This window comes from Lepisma saccharinum, chromosome 2 (assembly GCF_977018435.1).
Source record: "Lepisma saccharinum chromosome 2, izLepSacc3.1, whole genome shotgun sequence".
Classification (NCBI taxonomy): Eukaryota; Metazoa; Arthropoda; class Insecta; order Zygentoma; family Lepismatidae; genus Lepisma; species Lepisma saccharinum.
The window spans coordinates 208,765,279-208,789,676 of NC_139230.1; the positions used below are offsets into that span (position 1 = coordinate 208,765,279).

At 36.5% G+C, this 24,398-nt stretch overlaps 1 protein-coding gene across 1 annotated transcript in view; it reads left to right on the forward strand.

Annotated features, from left to right (window-relative positions):
- The window catches only part of LOC145984285 (uncharacterized), a 238,021-nt gene extending 214,072 nt beyond the window's left edge, over positions 1 to 23,949 (forward strand). Inside the window, exons 3-6 of the mRNA XM_083117924.1 lie at positions 5,635 to 5,803; positions 7,199 to 7,309; positions 10,873 to 11,040; positions 18,128 to 23,949. Of these exons, the coding sequence (XP_082974050.1) occupies positions 5,635 to 5,803; positions 7,199 to 7,309; positions 10,873 to 11,040; positions 18,128 to 18,270 (591 nt within the window). The 3' untranslated portion in view covers positions 18,271 to 23,949. The remainder of the gene's footprint in view (positions 1 to 5,634; positions 5,804 to 7,198; positions 7,310 to 10,872; positions 11,041 to 18,127) is intronic.
- Positions 23,950 to 24,398: the final 449 nt, after the last annotated feature.

A 24,398-nucleotide genomic window follows, 5' to 3' on the forward strand; every position in this document is an offset into this window, starting at 1 on the left:
AACTAAACTCCGTATTACAACAACCTTTTGGATCTAAGGCCTGTCAAGTGACTTTTCATTGTCATGAAATAATGGAATTTATCCACACTTAGTCACTTTCTGTCAACCTTATCACAGCATTTAATCGTTCTGGCAATGTGTGAATTAAATTATCTGCGTCATTGCAAACTCTGTACTGTGAAAGGACCTCCCCGATGGTGCAATGGTAGCGTCGTTGCCTTGTAATCAAGGGTATCAAGTCGATACCCGGTGGAGGCACATAGTGGTTCGGATCCCACTTTAAACTGTAGATCCAGTCCCAATTAGCCTTACTGTGCATAAAGTTGACCTAAAACACTAAATCAATCAATCAATCTGTACTGTGAAGTGGATGCTTAGTGAATGCAGTTTCGAGTTTTGTCTTGCACAAGAAACATGCGAATTACATTAAAGATTTAGATTGCAAATACTGGTTTAGTTTTGGACTTGGACCTTTCTAACGAGAACTAGATCCATATATGAATGAATTTTCCAAGTTCTAGACGTATTACTTCGTCCTGTGTCGGTTAATTTGAATGACAGAGTCCTGGGTTCAAGGTGTGGGAGCGGTTCACTTTCAATGAACCGAATCTTTAATTTGAACCGTTCATGGTAAATGAATCATCTGTTTGTTCCTTGATTCTCTAAACAAATCCTTCATGTAAAATAAAATACCCATGCCAGCATAAGAGCCAATAGGAGATGAGGATATTTTAAAATTCCCCTCAGAATTTTTAGCAGACTTAATTTTATTAAAACACGCATATAATTTTGAAGTGAACTTGGGATTTTTTTTTTCCCCAAGTATACCCATTCCTGCGTCAACAACGAATGTAATTCAGAGGAAAGATGCTGAAAGGGTAGAAATTCACCTGACATGCGAGTTATTTTGATAATTGTTTTTCTCACGTAGTTTGCAGTGAGCAAGAGCTGGGCTAAAAAAAAAGAGGAGGGAGTTAAAAAGTCAGACTGGACTAAGTAGCAAAGTTTCTTTCCGTCAACCAACTTGGCTGGCGAGTTCCCACGCAACAATAATGCTTGTTGCTATAGCAACCATTCTGCCGATGGGCATCGGAGATTGTGCGCCTGCGTTGCGAAGCTTCCCAAACTGGATTTACGATTCAGTGTTGCCACCTTCTGGCAGCAAAATTTCGCTTCGGCACGTGTGAAACTTTTCCCCCCTTGTAAAACATCCACAAAATATGTTTGATAACAGAAAATTTTATTCTTTGTTATAAACTTGTACAATAATAATAATAATAATGCCCCCAAATTGTATAGTTTTCATTGGAAGTTTGCTTCTGATAACCATAACTTTAAATGCCCTGTTTTTGGCCTGTAATTGATTAGTTTATTAACGTTAATTAAGGAAGCAATGCAAGAATGTTCAGACATCGTACCTCAAATCCAGATGTTTCGTTCGTGAAGAGTTTGCAAGAAGGTTTACAAGTTATATTTTGCATCAACTTTATACTCAGATAGGAATGTGCCTCCACTAGGGATCGAACCCGGAACCCCTTGATTACAAGGAGACCGCGTTACCACTATACCATCGGAGAAACACTGTTGTATTCTGAAGACTTGTATTCTAAGGACTCTTTGAAATAACTGTGTAAAAACAGCGGCGTTCCTAAGGGGTGGTTGATGGTGTCGGATCATTTAGCCCAGTATTCCTAAAAAAGAATGTCAGAAGCAGGAAAAGATGGCAAAATGAGGGCTGGCTACTAAGAAAAGTACTCACCCCCTCCTTTTCGAAAATTGTGGGTACGCCACTGTTTAGGAGAGGAAATACATACATACATTGATTCCACAAACTGCAGCTTTGAAGCACACGGCAATTATTTTTCTTGCTGAAAATGAAAATTGAAGAAATATTATGGATGTAAGTGATCACAGATCTTCAAAGTTCCCTTGTCATTGATATTTTTCATACAGTTTTTGTTAATGTGGCAACACTTGTTAGGGCGACGACTTTTTCCGCGGGAAATATCCCAGCATCCACTCCAGCTTCGTTTCATGGAATGGGTTGGAGGTTATGTCGAGTTTTGATGGGGGGAGGGGGTGGAGGCGGGCAACAACTGGACCCCCTCAAGCACTGAAGACAGTTTCTCTCACAGTTTCATCGTGAGAACATCTAATTACTATTATTAACAGATGTGTGTATGTGCATATGAATATATGTATGTGCACGTGTGACTTAATTACTTTCAATATGCGCAATGATGCGAAGCAGCGTGCTTTTGTTTCCCAAACTGGAAACTCGCATTCAAACACAGAAGCAAAAAGAACCCGCCACCGTCTCCCAGATATTTTGCTCTATTTACGTTTTGATGTTGCGTCAATTGTAAAACATTGTATGTTTTTACACTTCTTTTGAACTAAACTCTATCGCGCATGGAACTTTACTATCTGAACTGGAGCTTGAGTTTCTAAGTCCACTTAATGCACAGATAGGCCAATCGGGACTGGAACTACAGTTTAAAGTGGGATCCGTACCACTATGTGCCTCCACCGAGTATCGAACCAGGGACCCGTTGATTACAATGCGACGAAGTTACCATCTGAACTGGAGTACACATTTCCCGACCTGGACTACCTCGTCCTCCAGTACTGAATAAAATTAAATCAATTTTCACTAGCATTGCGTTAATGCACAATGCAAATTGATAACAAATAAAACCTTTGAAAAGTTCTTGGAAGTGTTCAACCCCAGAATTCTCATTCGGGAGAAGATGGAATGTCCTTTTAAGGTGTGAAAGGGTTAATTCTCGGGTGTTCGAGAAAGACAAGTCACAAACTGTGATTTTTTATTGCTTTTATCTAAGTCTCACTGAATCAAAGAAAATATGTATAATTTTATATTGGTCATGTGTTAAGATTCTAGATAGTGATGATTCAACACTTGCATAATGTCTGTAATGTTTCCTATTAAAAGAATAAATATTTAAAAAAAAACTGTTTGTTGTAAAATTGAAGTTTTTTTTACTTAAATACTTTTCCCCAAACAGCCTAATGACCATAAATCTGGCCGTTGTGAAAAATCTAAAAAGTGTTGAGCAAAATTTGGAGTTAGCAGGGTGCCCTCCCACAGAAATGTAGTATCTATTGAAGTGCGGTTATAATATATGGGACAGTGACAGAATATTTGGGACTTTAAAGAATGAAGGAGAAAAGGGAGAAATATGTTTTGATAGTGAATACTTTTAAGAGCAGTTTTAGCAAGATGTTGATTTGCACATTAACTGCTTTCTGCAAATTATATTCTGTGATGCATTTTATCCGAGGCTGCTTTCTCTTGTGAGATCTCGTTGTGCTGGGATAGGATAGGCGCTCTTCTTGTTATAACCTCCTTATGCACCCCAGGGTGTGAATCGCTGATCTAAAACGATGCTATAATCTGCGAACAATACGATAAAATCTGCCACTCAAGGATACATCCTCTAGATGCGGTTCTGCTGCAAAGCCTAGTTAGCCTGCAAAATTTATCCACTTCCCAGCATGCACCAGGAGGAAGAGAAGCTCCTGAAGATACTCTTGATATGTTTTTAATCATGCAAGATTGAGTTGTCATTTTTCGTTCACCACCTTGTTTACATGTTTCGCTGATGGGATATTCCGAAGCAGAATAAAGGTTTCTTCCTCCTTCAACTAATTGAGTAATTTCCCGTTGTTCAGTCAGCCGGCTTTAACAGTGTCACAACGCAGCAGATGGAAATTCCGATATTGCCCTTTCCTTATGACGAACGTTGCTTATCGTTTACGAGAGAAAACTGTAAATCGAGAAGAACGGGGGGTCCGAGAGGGGCGGGGGAGGGGGAAATTACTTCCATCCTAAACGACATATTTTCTGTTAATGAAACTCCGGCTTCTTTATCGAGCATCGGGATTGGAGGCCTAGAACTGCCAGGGTTATTTTCGTCTGATGGATATTCCCAGAAGCAATCATTTTGGAAATTGGCCGGCTCGAAACGCAATCTGTTATATTGTTAGCGTAATCGTAATATTTAAGTGGCAAATAATTGCCGAAATTACACAGTTACTTGCGAAATGACAATTTCTATCTCTCCTTGCAGTTTATCCTTTTCCACAACCCAACTGACTTCCAAATGAGATCTCGCTCCTGGTCTCCACCGTACTATCATTTTGTCCTTTTGAAAAAAAAAAAAAAAAAAAGAGCTTATCGACGTTTTTGTGGGACGAACCCAGCACGAATGGAAGTCCATTAAATTCAAATTCAGACGTTACCTGTCCCCGTGCCGAAATCGTCATCGGATACTCGTCTACCCCCCCCCCCCTTTTTTTTCACTACTTCCTCTTCGGTGCAGGAATTTTCCAGTGGCTACGGTCGTTCATTCCACACATAAAGGCAAATTGTGGTTCCCCGAAAATGGCAAACCTCGATTCATGACGAGTGTAATTGGGAAAAAAAAGAATTTTGTCCTGTACGTCACTTAACGCCGTTCCCCAGAAGAGGAAATAATCAAAATTTGCACTTTTGTCTTTTTCAAAACCAGTTATTTACCCAACACACTAAATAAGTACTTCTTTCTTTCTGCCTTTCGTGAATAGATGTATGCGGAATAAATTTACCTTTGATCCTTAACACACGCATACGGAAATGAAGTGTAAGGTTATTGAAGTGGCACGCCACCTCCTATGTGCAACAAGAGTGGAGGCTAGGTGTAGGCTATTGTAGTCTTATCACAAAATAATATAACACTAAGAGAGAGAACAGAATAATGCACTCGATGAAATTTTTTTCAATTTGATTGCCACAGCACAGATGTCGTCTCTCACATTTTCAAGTTTGTAGGAGAGTGTTTTAAATATTGTATAAATACACACACTCATACATACCTGTGCGAGTGTGTGTAATTAACTGCCACTGGACAGTGTGGTTTTGATACTATTTATTTTGACAATAATTGTGAAAAATTTAATGTTTGCCTAAAGGAAGTATTTATTAATCTTTCAATAGAATAACTTCCTTTCTTCTCTTCAACGTTAACATGCTATCAACATAATTCTGTGAAAGCCGAAGTATGTTACAATGAAAAATGCTTTATTGTGTTTGGTTATGGTGAATTATATGTACGTGCAGGGTGCATCTATACCTCTTAATGCAACAGTTTGACATCACAATATTTCCAAATCTCTAGTACAAGTGCGTTCGTTTTGGCTCTGGGCCGAGATAGCTCGTGACTTGACGCAGATGCCGGAATTTTCGTCCCGTAACGTCTTGCTTATTCACGCATGTAGACAATTATCGTTATATTGCATAACTAGTAGTAACCTGTGTTATAAGAGTTGTTTAAAGTTGTTCACGCGCTATCCCGGCCCAGATCCAAAACGAATGCACTGTATAAAGTTGCGAAAATATCTTGATTTGTACTAGAGTTCAAAAACAGACCAAATTCATCACCAGATTCAACGGGCTTCGGTAAGAAGTCATTATTTGTGTGAAACGACAACAGGAAAAAGTTGAATGTATTAAAAGCCAAATCTCTTCAGTCTTTCGCAGAATAAATTATTATGAATTAAATCTTTTTATGTCTTTTTTGCGCATGTTAAGGTACCTAATATGACTTACAACAATAATGAGTTTTCTTATTCCAGGTATCAAAGGAGGAATACGACACCTGCCGGATCACAAACCCTAATCCCAGGATTATAGCCATCTGTGATAAACCGTATAAGTTGATGTATTTCACAATTACATTTCGGTCATTTACGCCACAACCTGGAGGTTTGGAATTTCAGCCAGGTCAAGACTATTATTTTATTTGTAAGTATTATAATTTGTAGGTTTGTATATAAAATGCTTAAGATTTGTATATTTTGGCCTCAGGGAAAAATGCGTGTGAACTTCAAATATAATAAATCACGGTAAATTAGAATACATGTCTAATTGCATTGCAAATATACAAGAAAGGAACTTTTACTTAACGCGTGTTTGCAAAGAACGTTAAGTTAATTTTAAAAGTCTAAACTGCTGACAGCTGTTTTTAGTCACACTTCCGGTTTATGCATTTGTTTGGTTAATTTCAAAGCTCTTGAATTAAAATACATTTTCTGGAGCTACGTTTTCATGAATGTGTTTTGACTTTTGATATTTGCAAGTTTAAAGTTTGAAATAAATGCTTACTGTATTCGGGATAAGAAATTTATCCCTATTTTCGTTAAATTTGGTTTTCTATAAAAGAGAATAGAAAATTGTTAATGTACCTGCTACTGGGATACTCACTATAACATGCACAATGTAGCAATAAGTATGTAACTTGATCTTGTTTCAATGTCCACTTTGATCTACAGTGGATATTAATATATGTAATATGTACACTGACTGTTGCTAATGCAAATCAAATCAAATTTCCAGCTATGTATTTGTAATAGAAGTAGAGAACTTCTTGTATCAAGCTTTTTAATTGTACGTTTGTGCCATAAATTAACTCAACGTTGATGATAAAAATATAATATACTTTTATATTGTTGCAGTACATAATCATTTTTTGAGAAAAAATTTCTGAGATTTCAATGTTGTTGTTATCTTTAGCTTCTTTGAGACCTTTTGAACTCTTAATTTTTCTCTCAAATTCTCATCAGCGGTTATTGGTACAATTATGGCCACTTCGGCGTTGTAGCAGCATGATGGAAACCCATGTTCGTTGCAACCCAGAAGTGTCCGCGACTGTACACACACAACTCGAAATGCATCAAATCAAAGTTCATGCACTTTTGATGCATCAATTGGCATAGTTAAATGTATAATTTTAATTTCTTTGGAATGACTGTGTCTGGTGTTCTCAATTAATGCATTTTTAGTGCATTCCTCAGATCAGCAGCTGATAAAAGTATATTTTATGCATTTCTGTGTGTATTTCGATGCACCTAAATATCATCATTACTAGTGTATGAACTTTAATCTATTACTGGAGTTAACATATTTTGTGTCAATTTGCTCATTTTGAGTTCTGTGTGCGGCATCACATGACCAAGTGGTCTTGCTTCGATTTCTCTTTTTAAATTGAATTACAATACAAAATTTATCAAAAATCTAATCAAACTTAGCAAAAAATGGTCATTGTGTACACTGTTTTAATATTCACCGTTGTACCTTGTACTGTACATCATGATACGTAGGCGCGGATGGTTTTTTGATGCCTCGTTTGGCCTTTTTCAGCTACTTCCTCCAAGGATGATTTGCACCGCCGAATCGGTGGCCGATGCTCAACTCACAACATGAAGGTGGTGTTCAAGGTTTGCTGTCGCCCCGAAGATCTTCAGAATCAGAGTAAGTAACAAAAACAGAACTATATCTATCATTACTATAACATCCATGGGTTGTGTATTATAAACTGGAAACTGGTAGTAGTGCTCGTGTTCTAGCTTCTAAAGGTTTTGTGAAATAATGTCGGCATTTGCTTGTAATATTTGTGCCTTCTTTGATATTAAATGTTCTTCTTCCTAATCATTTCATCATTGTAATATGCGGTCTGATGATCTAAAATTGTGTTCCTTTCTCCATCATCATTTAAAGTTAAATTTTCTAGGTGCAGTGTTTCCTTAGTGTAGGTTTTTAAAGAAACGTGCATTTCGTGCTGAATATCATTGGGATTTTAACCATTGTGTTGTGTGGGTTTCCGGGTTCGAATCTCGGCCTGGGCATGTGTGTTCTTTGTGAGTGTTCCCTTCATTATATCATCACTCATCCTTATCTTCGCGATTAGCCAAAAGTGACAGGAAATCGAAGTAACATATACCAAATCAATCAATCAACTGTTGTGTTGCATGTGCGTATGGCTTTTTATGCGACCTTTCGGGGACAGATTTAGACTTCGAAACGATTAACATTACTTGATATGGAATTGGACGTAATTTAATTAGTAGATACCCAGTATAAATCCTACCCCAAGAAATGAACGTTTCTTTCTAAACCATTGCATAAAAAAATTCTAGACATAAACTTGAGTGTAAGTAATGTTTGGGCTCGGAGACTGATCAGCTCTAGGGTTTGGGGTTAATTCCCAACCAGAGCATGTGATGATTTTCATGTGATCATCACTTCTCCTCATTATTCCATTTAACCTACAAATCCTATTGCATTTTTTGGAAGACATGCTGAAACTGTTCAGACCTATTTATAACATGTAATTGTCATTATTTTGTTCATAATGCTCTATTTGCATTACTTTCTTTACAACTAGCTTAAAGCTAACATGGGCAAAAAATTAGTATTAGAAAATCTCGCACATGAAGGCGCAGATCGCAGACCTCACTAGTGGAGTGGTTAGCACGACGCTGTGCATGGGTGTTCTTGGTGTGTGTTCCTTCATCAGTTATATCATTCATCCTCATCTTCGTGATTAGCGAAAAGTGGCAGAAATCCAAACCAAATCTATCAATCAATCAAATCGATGAACGCGCAGCAGAAATTTCATAAGAGATGGCGGTTAATTCGTAAGAAGTTCAGCTAGATGTAAAAATATATTTGATTCCTTCTCATAACATTTAGTCCTTAATTCATTCAAATTGTAGGATCATTGCAACCGTAAACGATCTGGCCGGAGGGAGATATCCCCTTAAACCTAACCAAAATCCCTTTTGTGTGCGACCTCGTCAGCTTCATCGATCCGCCACTGTGCATTTTCAAACTTCTCTCTTTATCATTATTGGATGTATCAAGCACTAGATAATACGGTGTTCACCCTCGTGCATTGCAGAGATTCCAAAAAGCGTTTTGGTCCTTTGCAATGAAAACATTAAAATTGAATCTCTGCCTGCGTGGATGCGTATGAAGCCATAAAGCCTCACCGCAAGCAAAGTTGCTGTACCACGATTATTCTTTTAGTCACGTAAAATTAATTGTTACTCTTACAGCGAAAGCTCTGTCTGCCGGTTTTTGAGCATCACATTCCTGGATAATGAAAGCTCTCGGGATAAAGTTGTGGTAGAATGCCTCCTACGGGAGCTGGTATATAGAAATTTTCTCAAAACACCAAGCCCCACGCTTTCGCCACGTTCTCGAAGTTGTCATTTTCACTTGTTTCTGAACTCTTTTAATAAGTTAAAGACTACATCTTAATGGGCTTATGTAAAAATTTAATTCTCCAAATTATCTTGTACAGGGAAATAGTGAAAGGTGTCCGGGATTTTGTAAAATGAATATATAGGATATTACATATTTGTATTTTTTGTTGTCGCTCTTCCATCTCTCTAGGTTAATAGGGAATTGATGAAATAGATGAAGGAACAATCATAACAAAACGTCCATTCCGTACTCGAGATTCGAACCGAGGACCCTTGGCTTCGTAACACTCTGCAGTGGCCCATAACAAGTAGAATTGTTCTTTCCATGTGAAAAACAATGAGACAAAGGAACTCAATGACGTGTATGTCAGAAATGAGGAACATTCCGGCTGTAAACCAGTATGGTGGCAGGGTGAAACTTTTGGTTTATCACAAAAATATAAAATAGTGCGCAAAGTGGCTGCCGAACGAAATAGGTAAATGGTTGATTTGGTTAATTTTACTTCGCTTTTCTATCACTTTTGGCTAATCGCGAAGATGAGAATGATGATGATATGGCGAAATTAATGAAAGGATACTCGCAAGGAACACCGATGCCCAGACCCGGATTCAAACCCGGGACCACTGACATTGTAGTGTGCTGTGGTAACCACTCCGCCACAAAGGCCGGAGAATAGATAAAATAATTGGAACACAAAAATTTAACCTTGGAATTTAGTGAACACTTATCTGGTCTCACTCTTGAGTCCAAGTTGATATGTAGGAACTTGCAACATTTACCTGTATACCTTAATAAATTGTCCACATGGTTCATGGCTCTGTAAACATTGCTCGACTTCCTGTTTTATTTGTAATTGGATGATTAGACGAAAGAGATGAATACGTTAACAAAATAGTCTGGTCGGGACACGAACGCACAACCTTTGGAGGAGAGTTCGGGAGTCGAACATACTCCTACTTCACTCTCTTTCAGATTCGCTGCGCAGTGTCTAGCGTGACAGTCGCTACACTGTAATAATCTCGGCTATTTTTACGTTATGGATTTTTACCCCTGCAATGTTTCTGACATATCCCTACGTGAAAATATCCCAAAGGTTAAGATCTGTGTTTCCTGGAGGCCAGAAAACCTGTTCACCCCTCCCAATCTCGTCTGTTTCAATGCTTGCCGTTGAGAGAAAGTTAAATGAGGCGGAGCTCCATCGCATTGAAAAATTGCTTCTGTTTCTTTTCCTCCCTCCATATCTTCATTTTGGGGGAAGGGTAAAATGCTCGGAACATATCAAGATAAATGACCCTGGTGATCATTCTTTCGAATCAAGGGAAACAAAGAAAGAGTCCCTATATGTTCTTGCACTGTGGACCAATGTGACTACGTGTCAGTCAGTCTTACCTTTGTCGTGATGTTTGGAAAGTTCTTACATGTTTATTTGTCAAAAATAGGGTATAATTGCTGTTGAAATTAGCTGGAAACACTATATTACTGATGATTTTATCTGTATATATATACGCATTATTCTTGGTCCTGCTTTTTTCTCCTTGGTAATATAGACACGGCCCACTTGCAGATATAATTTGTTACAGGCAAATTATATTGAAAGAAAGTTTTCCCTTCTTCTGGTTCTGTTTATTTTGTATATTCAGGGACACTTCTGGGTTATGACGATTCCATTGAAAGTCAGTGGAGTCGTACAACCCTGAAATATCAGTGACTGTACTTAGTATGCATTTTCAAAGGAACGAAACTAAATTTAATTTCAGCAAATTTAAAAGTTTGCCCCCTCTTTTGCTCTTTTACAAATTGGTGAGATTTCTTCTTTTTCTTTCCAGCCGTTTTGAACCGTGTACCAAGCAGCACAACTACAACTACCACAAGTACCACCCCAGCCACTACAACCAGTACTACCACTTCTACAACAACTCCCACAACGGTCAGACCAACGTCATACAAAGACCTCGTGCCAAGCTACAACGTTAAGTCCACAACAAAGAAGACCAGTAAGTATTATTTAACATTATTTAGTTATCAGAGCAATGAAAGTTTGTTCATGCATGAGATTCGTCAAGAAAGTAAGCCAATGGCGAAGGGGATGCCATGTGATTTGGCTCTGCCAATAGATTCACTCAGTTTCTACTGTCACAAATGCGCGTTGTTGTTTCATTAGAAATTGCCAAAGTCTCATTAACGGACATTTCCACATTGGTTTTTTTTTTTCCGGTATAGGTATTCAGAGCAAACATGTGCAGCCACGGACACTGCTGGGTTGTAACAGACTTATTGACTTTCGATTTAATCATTACAACCCAGAAGTGTCCATGACACTACAGTCATATTCTGTGTTTCTATGAGAAAATCCTGTAACATTTCGTGCCTGATTTCCCCCCAGAAATTCTGAATTAGTATGGGGTACAACAGGATATGCAAAATTATTGTATACGCCCACACAATTACTTGAAAAAATAGCAAGGAGGAGGAGGTAGTAGAGAGAACGGATAGCCAAAAACATATATTAGAAATTCTTTAGTCATGGGCAAAGTTTAGCCTATGGCTGCTCTACCACTTAACAGTTTACAGTACTGAGTATGTTTTGCTTGTTTCAGTTAACTACTTCAGGTTTCTGTTCCGGAAAAATGAAAATCTTCGGCTCCAGTGTTACCCATTCAGCAGCAGTATCATGGTATCAACTAAAATCGAAATTTAGCTCCTAAATTAAAACTGTTATCGGGAATTGAAAATAATCGCCTTGTACATATCTGATATTCTTTTCTTAAAGTAATACTGAAGGGGAAAGTATGCCTAGTATATTAATTAAAATTTAATATTTTACTATCCTAAAACTGACGGCTAGCATGAACATAGATTGGCAAATGCCACTGCAGAGAAATCTTGAAGAGCATGTCTGACCTACCATGTTCGAAAGATCTATTTTGGCTTCTCCTTTTCAAGACATTTCTAAAATCCTGGGGTTTTGCATCAATCGCTGGTCATCAAACTTAGAGAGGCTGGGCATAAGTCAAATAATCCCGCATCGCACGCTATCATCGTAAAAGACTGGAACTTCAAATCGAGTAAGCCCAGATCCCATTTGATCGCAACAAGGAATGCCATTCTAACCCTTTCCGCCAACCCCTTCGTCTCCCACCATGCAGCAATTGGGGCGGCGATGTGCAACAAGGGACGCAATCACATCCAGGAGGATTAATTTACGCTTTCTTTGAAGGTACGAAACCAGCAATTAAGCCAACAGTAAAACCAGATGTAATTCTTCCAGATCCTTCTTTCTTTCCCGCGCTAAACACTTGAAAGATGTGGGAGCATGGAGTCACTTGCTGAAACGTGGCCGGGGGAGGAAGGAGATGCATTTGCATTTTAAATTGAGGTCTCCCGACTCTTTGTAGCTCCCGACAAGGGGGCCCTAGGTGATGGACAGGCGTAACATGTGAAGGTCCCTGAACCCCACGGGACTGTAAAATAAATGGGGCAACCTTCGGACCCTTCCCAGCTGACAGCCCTAAGGATAGAATAGGCCGAAGCCTGGCGGAGGGAAAAACGGGCCAATCCATTATTTGCTGCAGGGGTGCAGGCAGCAAGACTTGAAAAAATGAGCATCGGTGTTGGTAACTGCATATCTGAATGAACGCGACGTTGCAGCTGATTACAATCGCAGGAACGGCAACCAGAAATTATATAGCTGGTATTTTCCGCTGTACGAGATACCTCGAGGCAAGGCAGGCCCACAGATTTTATTGCTGAGGGATCAGACGAGAAAAACTTTCCCGGTGCATTTCGGGACAACGCACGCGTGGGTGAACAGCCAGCGTTCAAACCACATGGCCCGAGCTAGCGAGAATTGTGGAATGTCATGTTCAATATGTAAAACTAGATTTGCCTGTTCAGTGTCGAATTTCAGGCACCTGCATGCGATATTTGCACAATGTAAAATATGAGTAATTTTTATTTAGTCATCGAACTGAGTCTCAACCTCCAAAGTGGTTAGCAAGGGCGTCTCAGGGGCCCGGAACCTCCGAAAGACTTATCAAGTACTAGAATTAAATAATGAAGATATACTTTTAATAGCATTTGTTCCATAATCGTTATTTATTTTCACCGAACTTACTGGAAGGCAAAGATTATGTTGGGATCGTAGGGCTTTGAATGACAGTACGAAACAAGATTTATGCGTCAACTGGATCTAACGACCTTTTTTTGTTATTCCATAAATATTCAATACTTTATCTTCTTGATATCATTTTCCTTTGATAGGACAATTTTTATACAAATTTTGGCGATGTTGACTACACGTAAGCTAGAAAATGAATCCGTGCTGTTGCTGTTATACTATTTCTATTCTTCTACAGTCATTTTATGTATTCATATGTTGTGCAACGGTACAACATTAATTAATTTGCATATGATGCAATTATGTAATTATGACAAACTATATTAACGTTATAACACCATTAAGCCTTGTTTCCATGATTATGAAAAACTAAATATGCTTACCAAGGCAGTAATTTATTTTATTAAAAACAAAAACTAAACGTAACGTTTCAACCTTCTAGCAAGGTCTTCATCAGACTCTGTCTTTTGTACTTGATACAGAGTCTGATGAAGACCTTGCTAGAAGGTTGAAACGTTCAGTGGCGCAGGAACGGGGGGGTACAGGGGTACATTGTACCCCCGCAAATTTTTGAAGGGGGGTACTGTACCCCCCTAAATCCGTAAATCGAGTTGTACCCCCTGTACCCCCCTTTGGTAATTTGACAGCAGACGGAAGGTGCTACTGTTAAAATTAACTATTATCAATTCGCCAAATAAAAAAATGTATTATTGTTTATAAATTTTAAGCATTATAGTCCTTACCACAGAAATTCAAAACATATAATTGTAAACTTATTATACTACATTGTGCTTGCTACTAGTTAGTTCATTGACCTAAGTTCTTGGAAACCTCTTTAAGGAGATGAAAATTGTTTAAAATGTGTGTGGAACGATGGAATCAGATTGACTCTCAGACAATTACGCTGCAGACGATTGCTGCTTTGCGTAAAGGGGGGGGGGGGTACACATTTCTAAAGCAGTGGTCGCGTCGATTCGAAGATAAGATACAAATCTTCATCAGAAGCGTATATGACTGACCCCATTTTCTTTTGAATATTTATAATGGAATTTTCCGAAACGGAACACTTACACGAAGCAGACGAGACACGACAGACCAACTTTGGGGGGGGGGGGGGGTACAATACACTCCTGTACCTCACCCATATTTCTCATGAATTTGTAAGAGGGTGTTGGGAAAACTATACTTAAACCTATATATTAAGATATATATTTTTTAAAAAAATAGAGTACCGATTAGCCTATCTGAGAATGAGGTGAATTTGGAATAAGTTTTCATAACTTCAGAGTGGAAACCGAAAGAAAAATAAGCACAAACAAGAACGAGAAGGACCTCACCACACAGGAGACGAGATGAGGCTGTGACAATTCTCGACTCAGCGCATCGCGATATATGATTCCTAGGTGAAATGAAATCTTTCCTAGACATTTAAACAGGGTGCAATTTGCGTTTTTATCAGAAGGAGGACTATTTTTTACCTATGTATTAGGTATACTTATAATTGGACATTAATTGCTTAAAATCTAATTGTGATATCGAATGCAACACAAACACAACGCCATTTTAAGTTAAACACTAAAGTCAAACTGTAAGAAAATTTCATTAGTCAGATGAATGCACGAGATAAATGAGACTCACTGCAGGTTCTATTGGTAGATTTTGGATTGGATTTACAAGGTCTCTGGGAGTAAGATGGGAATATTTGATTGATTGATTTGGTTTATTTTACTTCGCCTTTCTGCCACTTTTGGCTAATCGCGAAGATGAGGATGAGTGATGATATGATGAAATTGATGGACACTCAAAAATAACACCCATGGGCAGGCCAGGATTCGAACCTGGGACCTCAGGCGTCATAGCGCGCTATGCTAACCCCTCCGCCACGGAGTCCGGCGAGGTGGGAATGTGTTTTGGATTTTCTTTGTAGATGCGAAAATCTTTAACTGTGACGCGCACATGCTTCTGCTTACTTTAAAGTTTACCTTTTCACATAAACGATAAATTGACATGTCATCCTAAAACACACGGATGTATCTGCATTTAATACCACTACATACGAAAATAAACCTTGGTCGGCTCTTCACATTGTCCACCAAAAATTGAATAGAAAGAATAAACTTTTGAGCGTAGCCTATGTATGGCTTTCCTTGCTACTTCTGAGAGCTGAAGGATTTCGGTTATGTAAATGTACCGAATGATATTACTTTCAGTACTTGAAGAGCGTCATTAGGTACAGCTAATTATATTACAAATAAATGATTTGTCAAATGTTTCACAAATATTTCAAAGTTAGACTTATTACGAATTGATTGGGAACCATCTGAACTCATTTTTTTCTTTTTTAATACAACACCCTATAGATGTCTGAGAAAATACCAAATACATGGCTTCTAAAAGGCATTGGATGTGGTACACATCTGCCATAAATTGTTTAAATATATTTTTATGCGTAGCTATGGGACTTTTAAAATTAGAATGAACGGAACTGAAGTGGAACTCTATATAATGTAGTTTCTATATCCAGTGGGTGGGAGATATTATTCCTGGTTGGGGTGGCTCAAGATCCCCCTCACTCCTGATTTTCCGTTCCGTGAAATCCAAAGAAGCCCAGAATGAGGTCCAGAGCTTAGCCTTATATGATTCAGAATATTTATGTATATTTTGCATTAAATAACAGGACATTCGTGTGTGTTGTTCTAAAAGAGAATATTTCTCATGGCTTCACATTATACCTAGGTATCAAGGACGTTTTTGTGGGGGTCCAGGGGGTCCGGACCCTTTCCCCCCGAAAGACTTACCAAGTAGTGAAAGTAATTTATCAAAATATAATTGTTTAGCATTTGTTATACTCAATTTCCATCAATGCCAATACCATGCTTGAACAGCGTAACAATTAAAAGTTAGGGTGCGGCAGAAATATCTCCCGGATTTCATTTGTGAATAACAAAGCAACGATAGATGTTATGCAAAACTTTATTGCACAGTTGGAAAGAACAAGGTTTACCATTTTATTGCACATTTCCAAAGAACAAAATGTTCCAATTATTTTTTATCAAAATTGCCACAAGTTACCATTTTGTGTGACATAGTTGACTTTGTTTTAAAATGATATCGTTCAAATGCCGATCTGCACAGTGTACGCATTTCTGAAGTCTCGCTCTGAAGTTCTGCATTACCCTCCTAGTCATGTCTGGTCGGTATTGCCGCTCTTTCCTGTCTGATACAATCTTTCAGATGTCCTCGGCCTTCCTTGGTAAACTTTAGCCTTCAGGTACTCCCACAGAAAGAAAACGCAGGTTGCGAGCTCGGGGGAACGAGTTGCCCATGGAAGGTGACTTCGAAGTGAGATCAGACGCCCTGGAAACATTTCACGTAGCACGTTCATCGATACGCGTGCTGTGTGTGCTTTGGCACAATCCTGTTGGAACAACACAGCCAATTTGCCACGTTCGTTCGATTGCGGCTGCAGGAAGTTGCGTAACATCCATACCATACATAACGGCCAGACGTTACATTAACTGCGTGCCGTCTTCCTCAAAAAAGTGGAGTTGTCTCGGTACATATGGGAAACAAAATGGTAATCCTTGTTCTTTTCAAATGTGAAATAAAATTTTGCATAACATCGATCGTTGCTTTGTTATTCACGAATGAAATCCGAGAGTTATTTCTGCTGCACCCTGTATACTCGATGGTTTTCTCCGCTGAACTTATTGGAAGGCAAGGAATTTGGCTCATACGGCTTTGAAGGATTCCAAAGATTTATGCACACTACTAATGATAATATCCATAAAATATTAATCAGGAACTTTACTTTTCGTTAATTGGATCTAACCCTTTTTTTATTATTCAATAAATATTCAATTCTTTTCTATCTGACATTAAATTCCTTGCCAGGGCAGTTGTTTTTGTGCAAATCTTGGCGATCTTAACTACACGTACGCTAGATAATGAATACTTGTTGTTATATTTCTATTCTTTTAGTATCTTTTACCTATTCATGTAATAATAACATAATAACAATACAATATATATTAATTAATGTACATATTTAATTAATTAATATATTAATTTAATTAAATATAATTATCCTAATTATTATTATTGCTACACTTGATTGGACATATATATATATATGGGAGGCTGAATTTTGTACCCCCCCAAATGAAAAACGTTCCTGCGCCACTGGAAACGTTACCTTTAGTTTGTTTTTAATAAAATAAATTACTGCCTTGGTCAGCATATTTAGTTTTTCATATATTAACATATTAAACATTTGTGTTGTTGTTGTTGTTGTTGTTATAATAATAATAATAATAATAATAATAATATTACTACTATTATTTCTGAGACATTTGGTTCGGACCCCCTCCTCAAATATATTTCTATATTCATGCCTGATCGTTAGTGCTGCGAAACCTGAGGTCCTTAGTTCAAAATTCTGGAAATACATTCTCATTTTCTCGAATTAACTTAGACATTCCCACGAAATAATTTAAGTATAATTCCAGAGAGAGACTCCATAGCTGAATAGACTTTAGTGACTGGGTGTTATTGAAATTGTATATGTATGCATGTACGTATGTTACATGGTGTTGCTGCCCCTTCAGTATATTTTGTCCACTTGGGACATTGTTTTCTTCAAAACAGTATTACTTAATGTTTCTCTTGTTTTGTTGCAAATTTTAGTCCAATGTCAATACTGTACAAGCAGTGCTTTTTTTCTGGGAAGAAAGGTTCCGGTACTCTTCAAATTGGTTTCTTCTTGTGTTCATCAAAAAAACTACTCAAAACATTGTGGTATGTTCAAAAATCATCACCTACAAAAAGGTGCCGGTATAGCATACCATCGCGTACCACCAGAAAGAAAGCACTGGGTACAAGTCTTGGTATTTGCATTTTATCATAATGTGTGTTTGTTTCAACTAATATTTGTTTAAAAGAACATATTTTCTTCCTTCTTTCAGATGAATATGACAAGCGTCCAAATGAAGTTGTTAAAAATGAGGAGCTCACATACAACAGTGGAGGTGAAATGTTCAGGGAGCAGAGTTGGCTTCTTGTCAGCTGTTTACTAGCGTACCTGGCAGTGCGACTAGTCGGCCGGTGAGGTGGGAAACTCCATCCACAACAGACTTTCTTGTAAAATAGTTGTACATTATTTATGTGCCGTATGTGGCTTCTCTGCCTAGGTAAGGGAGGAATGGTTTCATCCAGCACCAAAACTACACCTCATTTCTCTCGAAGATGTGCAGATAAGCCTCCTTTCCCAAATGATGTGGGACGGGAAGAGAAACACTGAAACAAGTGTTATTTTTTTGCTCGTTGGCCCATTCGTTTGTTTATTTGTTTGTAATCCTGTGATGGGAGAAGTCACCCATTAAGACTGGAATAATCTAGTTCATCTTGATACAGTATGTACAGAGTAAAAATGCAAAAAAAGAAAAAAAAGAAACAATGTGTAGTAGTGTTGAGAAATTTGTATGACGTGTCTCTCTGCTTTAATGATGATAGTGACAGAAACTGAAAACATAATGTGGACAGCTTGGGCTCTGGATGCGAGGTCCTTCCCAGTATGTTGCACTGATTGTGAATGAAATGGACATCTCGATAGTCAGTGTTGTTGCTTTTATGTGGAGAAGATGCACCGAGGACAGATTGCTCTCATTAAGCTGAAAGACTCTGATATTGTTTATAGACACTTACATGCAGTCCAAATACATGACATACTTAGTTTGTGAAAGAGAAGCAAATATTCAAAAGTTCACCTAGGACTCTGAAAGAAACAGCAGGAAGCAAATAAATACACTCAACTTGACACGTAACTTACTCAGTGTAGATACTTATGTATAAGTATGACATGATGAAGCATAGAGTCCATGAGAATGGTTAATTTTCTATCCAGGTTGAGTTGTTCTTAATCTTTCCAATGTGTGGTGTATACATCTATTTTCATATCATCAAGCATCATCATTGTCACGTAAAAATCAGCCCTTACAAAGGCAGTAGAACTTTTAAAAGAAACTGAGTTTTAAATATCTCTCTTTGCAACAAAGAGAGATTGAAGATGAATGAATGTCAATGTATGTATGTGTGTAAACACTCTTGACAAGTACATTGTGATAGTAAGTAGTTGAAAAAAAAAGTCGTTGTAAGGAAGTACTATTCTCATAGATGCCTTGTTACACAGTAAGGACCTATTTTCTAGAACACAAACATAGAAATACTCGTGATAATAGAATGGTACTGTGAACAAACTTAATCTATTGTGGAATCTCGACTTTCCATTATTTTTCTGTGTTCTGTTCAAAGCTACTTATTACTGTGTCAGGCAGAATTTGTTGTCCTGTAAAATTTTTAAGATGAAAACTAAATTCTAGAAGTATGGTTGACAACAATGCAGCATGGAAAAAAAAATGTGTAATGTATGCTGGAAATGTGCACAAGTGGTGAACAAACTGATAAAAATGGAGAAAATACATGTAATGTGAAATCAAATAAGAGAATATATAAATATATTCTCATTCCAGATTTAAAAAAATCAGTTGGATTTGTGCCTTAAAAGTGACACTTCATGGGTAGCATACATACCCAATTGCAGTTTGGTCATTAATATTTCAAATATGTGAACACATTTACACATTCCATTTAAAGAAGGCTCAATTCACTTTTTCTCTGTGGACATTATCATATGCATTAGTAAAAGTTTAGTTTTATATAATTTTCATAAATCAAAATTATCAATAACATACCTAATGTAATACACACAACTTAGTTATGCTTTTGAAACAATTAACTTTTCCAGGTTGTTGTCGACTCCTAATAAGCATGTGTATCAATTTAGAAAGTAATCAATGCTAAATGTTCTCTTAATTCTCTCTGAAATTAGCTTAGAAGCGTTAATTTCAATTGGAATTCATGGGCATAGTTATAAATATAGCATATACCATGAGATGCTAGTAAAAGAATTTATAAAAGAAAAATTAGTAGTGCCTTTGGCCATTACAATGCCCCTCTCTTCCTTACCAAATTGCAGGTGCACACCTCTTTAGCACATTTCTTGCATACTGTTCTTGGAGCTGTTCTTTATACTACTAATTTGCTTACGAAGATTGTTCAGTACTTGAGATATTTTTAACATACAACCATAGAATGACAATACAAGACTCTTAGAGATGTGATAACGACATACAGCGGCGTTGATTGTCAGCCTTTTACACAGCGTTGGCGACAACTTAATTGTTACTTGTTCAACAATTTTGTACTTGCATTCTGTTACTCTTTAAAGATGAATTTTAAAAAATGAACAAGTACGTAGTTAATCTGCGAGGAAAGAACTAATTGTGTAAAATAATATTAAGAAGGAAACTGAATTACACATTATATCGTAGGAGTGAAATCATGATAGTTGTGCTATGTAATTATGTGTATATATGGAATATAAGTATTTAAGTGCCATAAATGGATTTGTTTGCTGTGTTTTCATTTCTTCCATTATCCGCAGAAAGATTTTTACATATGATTATACAAAATGGAGGGAGATAAATTGCTTCTGTTCCATAAATAACAGAATACTTTTACATCTTTCTGCCTTATGTTGATTAAATTTTGTGACTTAAATTTACATAATTTTTATTTTATACCTTGCATTGTAGGATATGAATATTTTAGTGGCTAGGAATACTATATTTTGAAATTTGCACTGCGTGGTACACATGAGGTGTACAGTGTCATAATTATTATGACTTGATCAATTTTATTTTTAAAAATATCAATGTATCGGACAAATTCATTGAATGATTTAATTTTATTCTGGCTACTTTATTATTATTTGTTAATCTTTCGAAGCTGCCACATGATCAGCTGTATATTCTACGTGACTTGTTTAAATTTAATGGGATGTAATATTTGTTTTTTTTTAACACAAAGTGATTGTTGTTATGTTTTAAATTACTTAAGGCAGAGCAGGTGTTAGATGCAATGTATTGCTTTGTTCAGTAATGTCTCCCTCCTGCTGTCCTATAGACAGTGGAAAAAATTCTACTTGTCTTTGTTAATTCATACAACTGATGGTTTGCCATGTTATGGTCTTTAATGTGCACAACTACTCGTCTTGTAATTTAATTATCATTTTATTATATGTACCAGTAATGACACACACAACTGTGTTCATGATAAAGAGAGTATGTTTACTGCAGGCTGCTGATTATGTACATATATATAAGAATGACTACTTGTATTGCTGAGTATTGAAATGTATTACATAACTTACCTTTGTGTTAGGAAGTCATTGTTTTTTTTAACAGTAATAAAAAAATGAATGTTTTTTTTACAATTTTAAAATGCATGATTTTTTTTCTGGAAGACAGATCTTTATATGTGATCCTATAATTTGCCCGAGCATTAACTGCTTTTTTATAATTTTGTTCATGGTTCTGAAGTGTTGTGATTTGGTGCAACATGATATTGTCTTTAAATTTACAAATGCATGCTATTTGCAAAAAAAGAATACTAGTCAAGTGGAAACTGTAGTGAGAAAGGTGTAAACATTAGCAGAACTTGTATATAACGTTCCTTATGTTTATTCCTTTTTCAGATATTGAATGACGTGTTCATTTATACTGAACTTCAAATCGATTTAAGAATGATGTTACATACAGATGAAAAGCCTGCAGTAATGAAATGTGTAATGTAAGAGATTGTATGGTTGAATGTCGAATTGTGTGTTTAAAAATTGTACACAATGACTTTCTTTGTGGTTCCTGAAAAGCCACTTATACCATCCTTCTGATCTCTGCGAAGTTGTTGCAGTTTTTCTTTTTTATTCATGCTACACTGATTATTTCTGTGTAAAATCTTGTGTGTTGTGACCTTGCAGCAGGATATGGTAATGTGTACTAAGATGTGTTTGAATACTTGTAAAAAAGAAAAAAAAAAAAGGAAAGAAAGCAGCATAAAAGAACTACTACAGCAGTTTAAAACGGACACTATTATGAAATATAGATTTCTGATTCTTTATTTTGATAATAATATTTCAGTTTTAACCAAATGAATGCATTGTAGTGACTGTTTTAAGAAAAAAATATTTTCTTAAGACAACCATTGATTGCATTTCTCAGTTATCAGTTAATTTTTCTGCATCCCATTTTCAATCTTAAATCTTCTATCATTTTCAATCTTGTATGTATCCAGAGTGTTTCTAAAATTAGTGCAATTGCTACAGTTGTCTTTGTGTACTATTCAGGCATATCAGATTTTTGTTGCTGGACTTTATTTCAATCAAAGATGAAGCTTCAATGACAGTGTATTGGACATTGCTTTCAGAAGGAGCAATCATTATCTTTCGAAAAGCGCAATATAAAACATTCATGAACTTTGCTCTTACAAAAATTCGATGCTTAATCTAAAGCTTGTAGTGGAATTAGAATGAAGTGAAGAGTACCTTCCCAATACAAAATCTATTCACTTATCCCAATTCTTTGTTATGCATGGGTATACAATACTTAGATTTTGCTTTCACTGTCCTTACCCCAAAAGCATAGCAACATATGAAGAAAAATTGTCATGGTCCCGATTGTTTTCTTCAGTCATCTCTCTATCCTTTGTACATTTCTTTTGCCATTTATTTGTATTTTTAAGTGTATGTCCATATATATTGCAGAACACAGTTAAAAAAACATGTTAAGGAAGTTCCATCAAAACTTACATATCCTTATGAGAAACATATTTTGTTTATTATTCTTTAAGAACTGCCAAACCAAGGAATTTACCGGCATCTGGTACCTATTTATAAAAGTAAGCATATACAAACAAAAGCAGAATTAGTATTTGGATCTCGAAATTAGATATTATGCTGTGAAAAGTTAATTTCAGCTGACGGAACTCTATGCAGAGTACTTAATAAATGTAAATTTTTCTAATTTAAAGCTACAGAATTCCACTTGATTGCATCGAGAATTAAAGTAAGTTTAGGCCTTCACATTAAACTGATTATTAACAACAGAACCAGAAAACTCTAGTCAATATATTATCTCCCAAGTTTTTCTATTATAGTTCCTTGCAATTAGCTAAAGAAAACTAGCAGAAAGAATTTATTGTATAAACTCTTGGTGGTAATTAATGCTTGTACTTCCATAAAATCATGGTTGGGTATGCAGTAGTGTATGTATGCAGTTTACAATCATTTAAGGAGTGATATAAGCATGTAATTAAATTTTTAAATTTGAGTATTTATTGCTTGTTCTCTCTTGCATTATCGAATGGAGATTTTTGTATGGTTAAATTGATTTTCTTAACACACGATTGTTTAGAAGGTGAAGAAATGTGAACTGTATTTCAGATTTTTTTTATTGTTATTTTATTGCTTCATGATTTATAAATATTAATTCAATATTTTTCAAAATAGTGTTTGTACACACAAGCAAATGGATTCTGACTTTGTACAGTGAAGATCTTGATCAACATCTGGAGCTATTTCTGAAACTTCAGGATATGACAGCAAGGCCTGCCAGATTTTATCAGTTGATAATGTTACTCTAGTTCAAGTATTTGTAATAGGTTAAACATAACACCCATAATTTGTACAGGAAACATTTTGGAAAATGTTGCAACCTACATCCCATAATTGATGTGTGCAGATGTTTAGTGAATTTATCAAACAGTAAAAATGGATGTTTTTTTTTTCCCTCCTGTTATTTATATTCAGCACCTTTGTCACTATACACTATACTCCATGATGGGAAATATTTTATAACTGACTTTTGTACAGAATAAATAATTGTAACGTGAAATATAAACACTGTTTTTCTTTTGTAACCTTAGAGAGAATTGATGCGCTTTGGGAGGAAGATAAGTTAAAGCACAGATTCTACAGTGATTCAAATTATGCATCTCAAACGTAATCTAAAACAAACTGAGCTGTAAAAATTTTCTAACTCACTTGAGTTGCCAGTCATGTACTTTAATGTTGACCATCCAGCCTGTCAAATTTCTAGAATCTTGATGCATATTAGAGCAGTGTTTCTCAACCACTGAGCCACGGCCCTGTACAGGTTTCAATTATACTTGGCAGCGAGAGATTCTGCTGAAAGTATTTTACAAATAACTTGAACCTAATTTCATATTTGAGTTGAAAGTTTCAGTTTTTTTAAGGCCACTTTATGCACAAGTAGGCGAATCGAGACTGGACCTACAGTTTAAACTGGGATCTGCACTACTATGCATTGACCAGGTATCAAA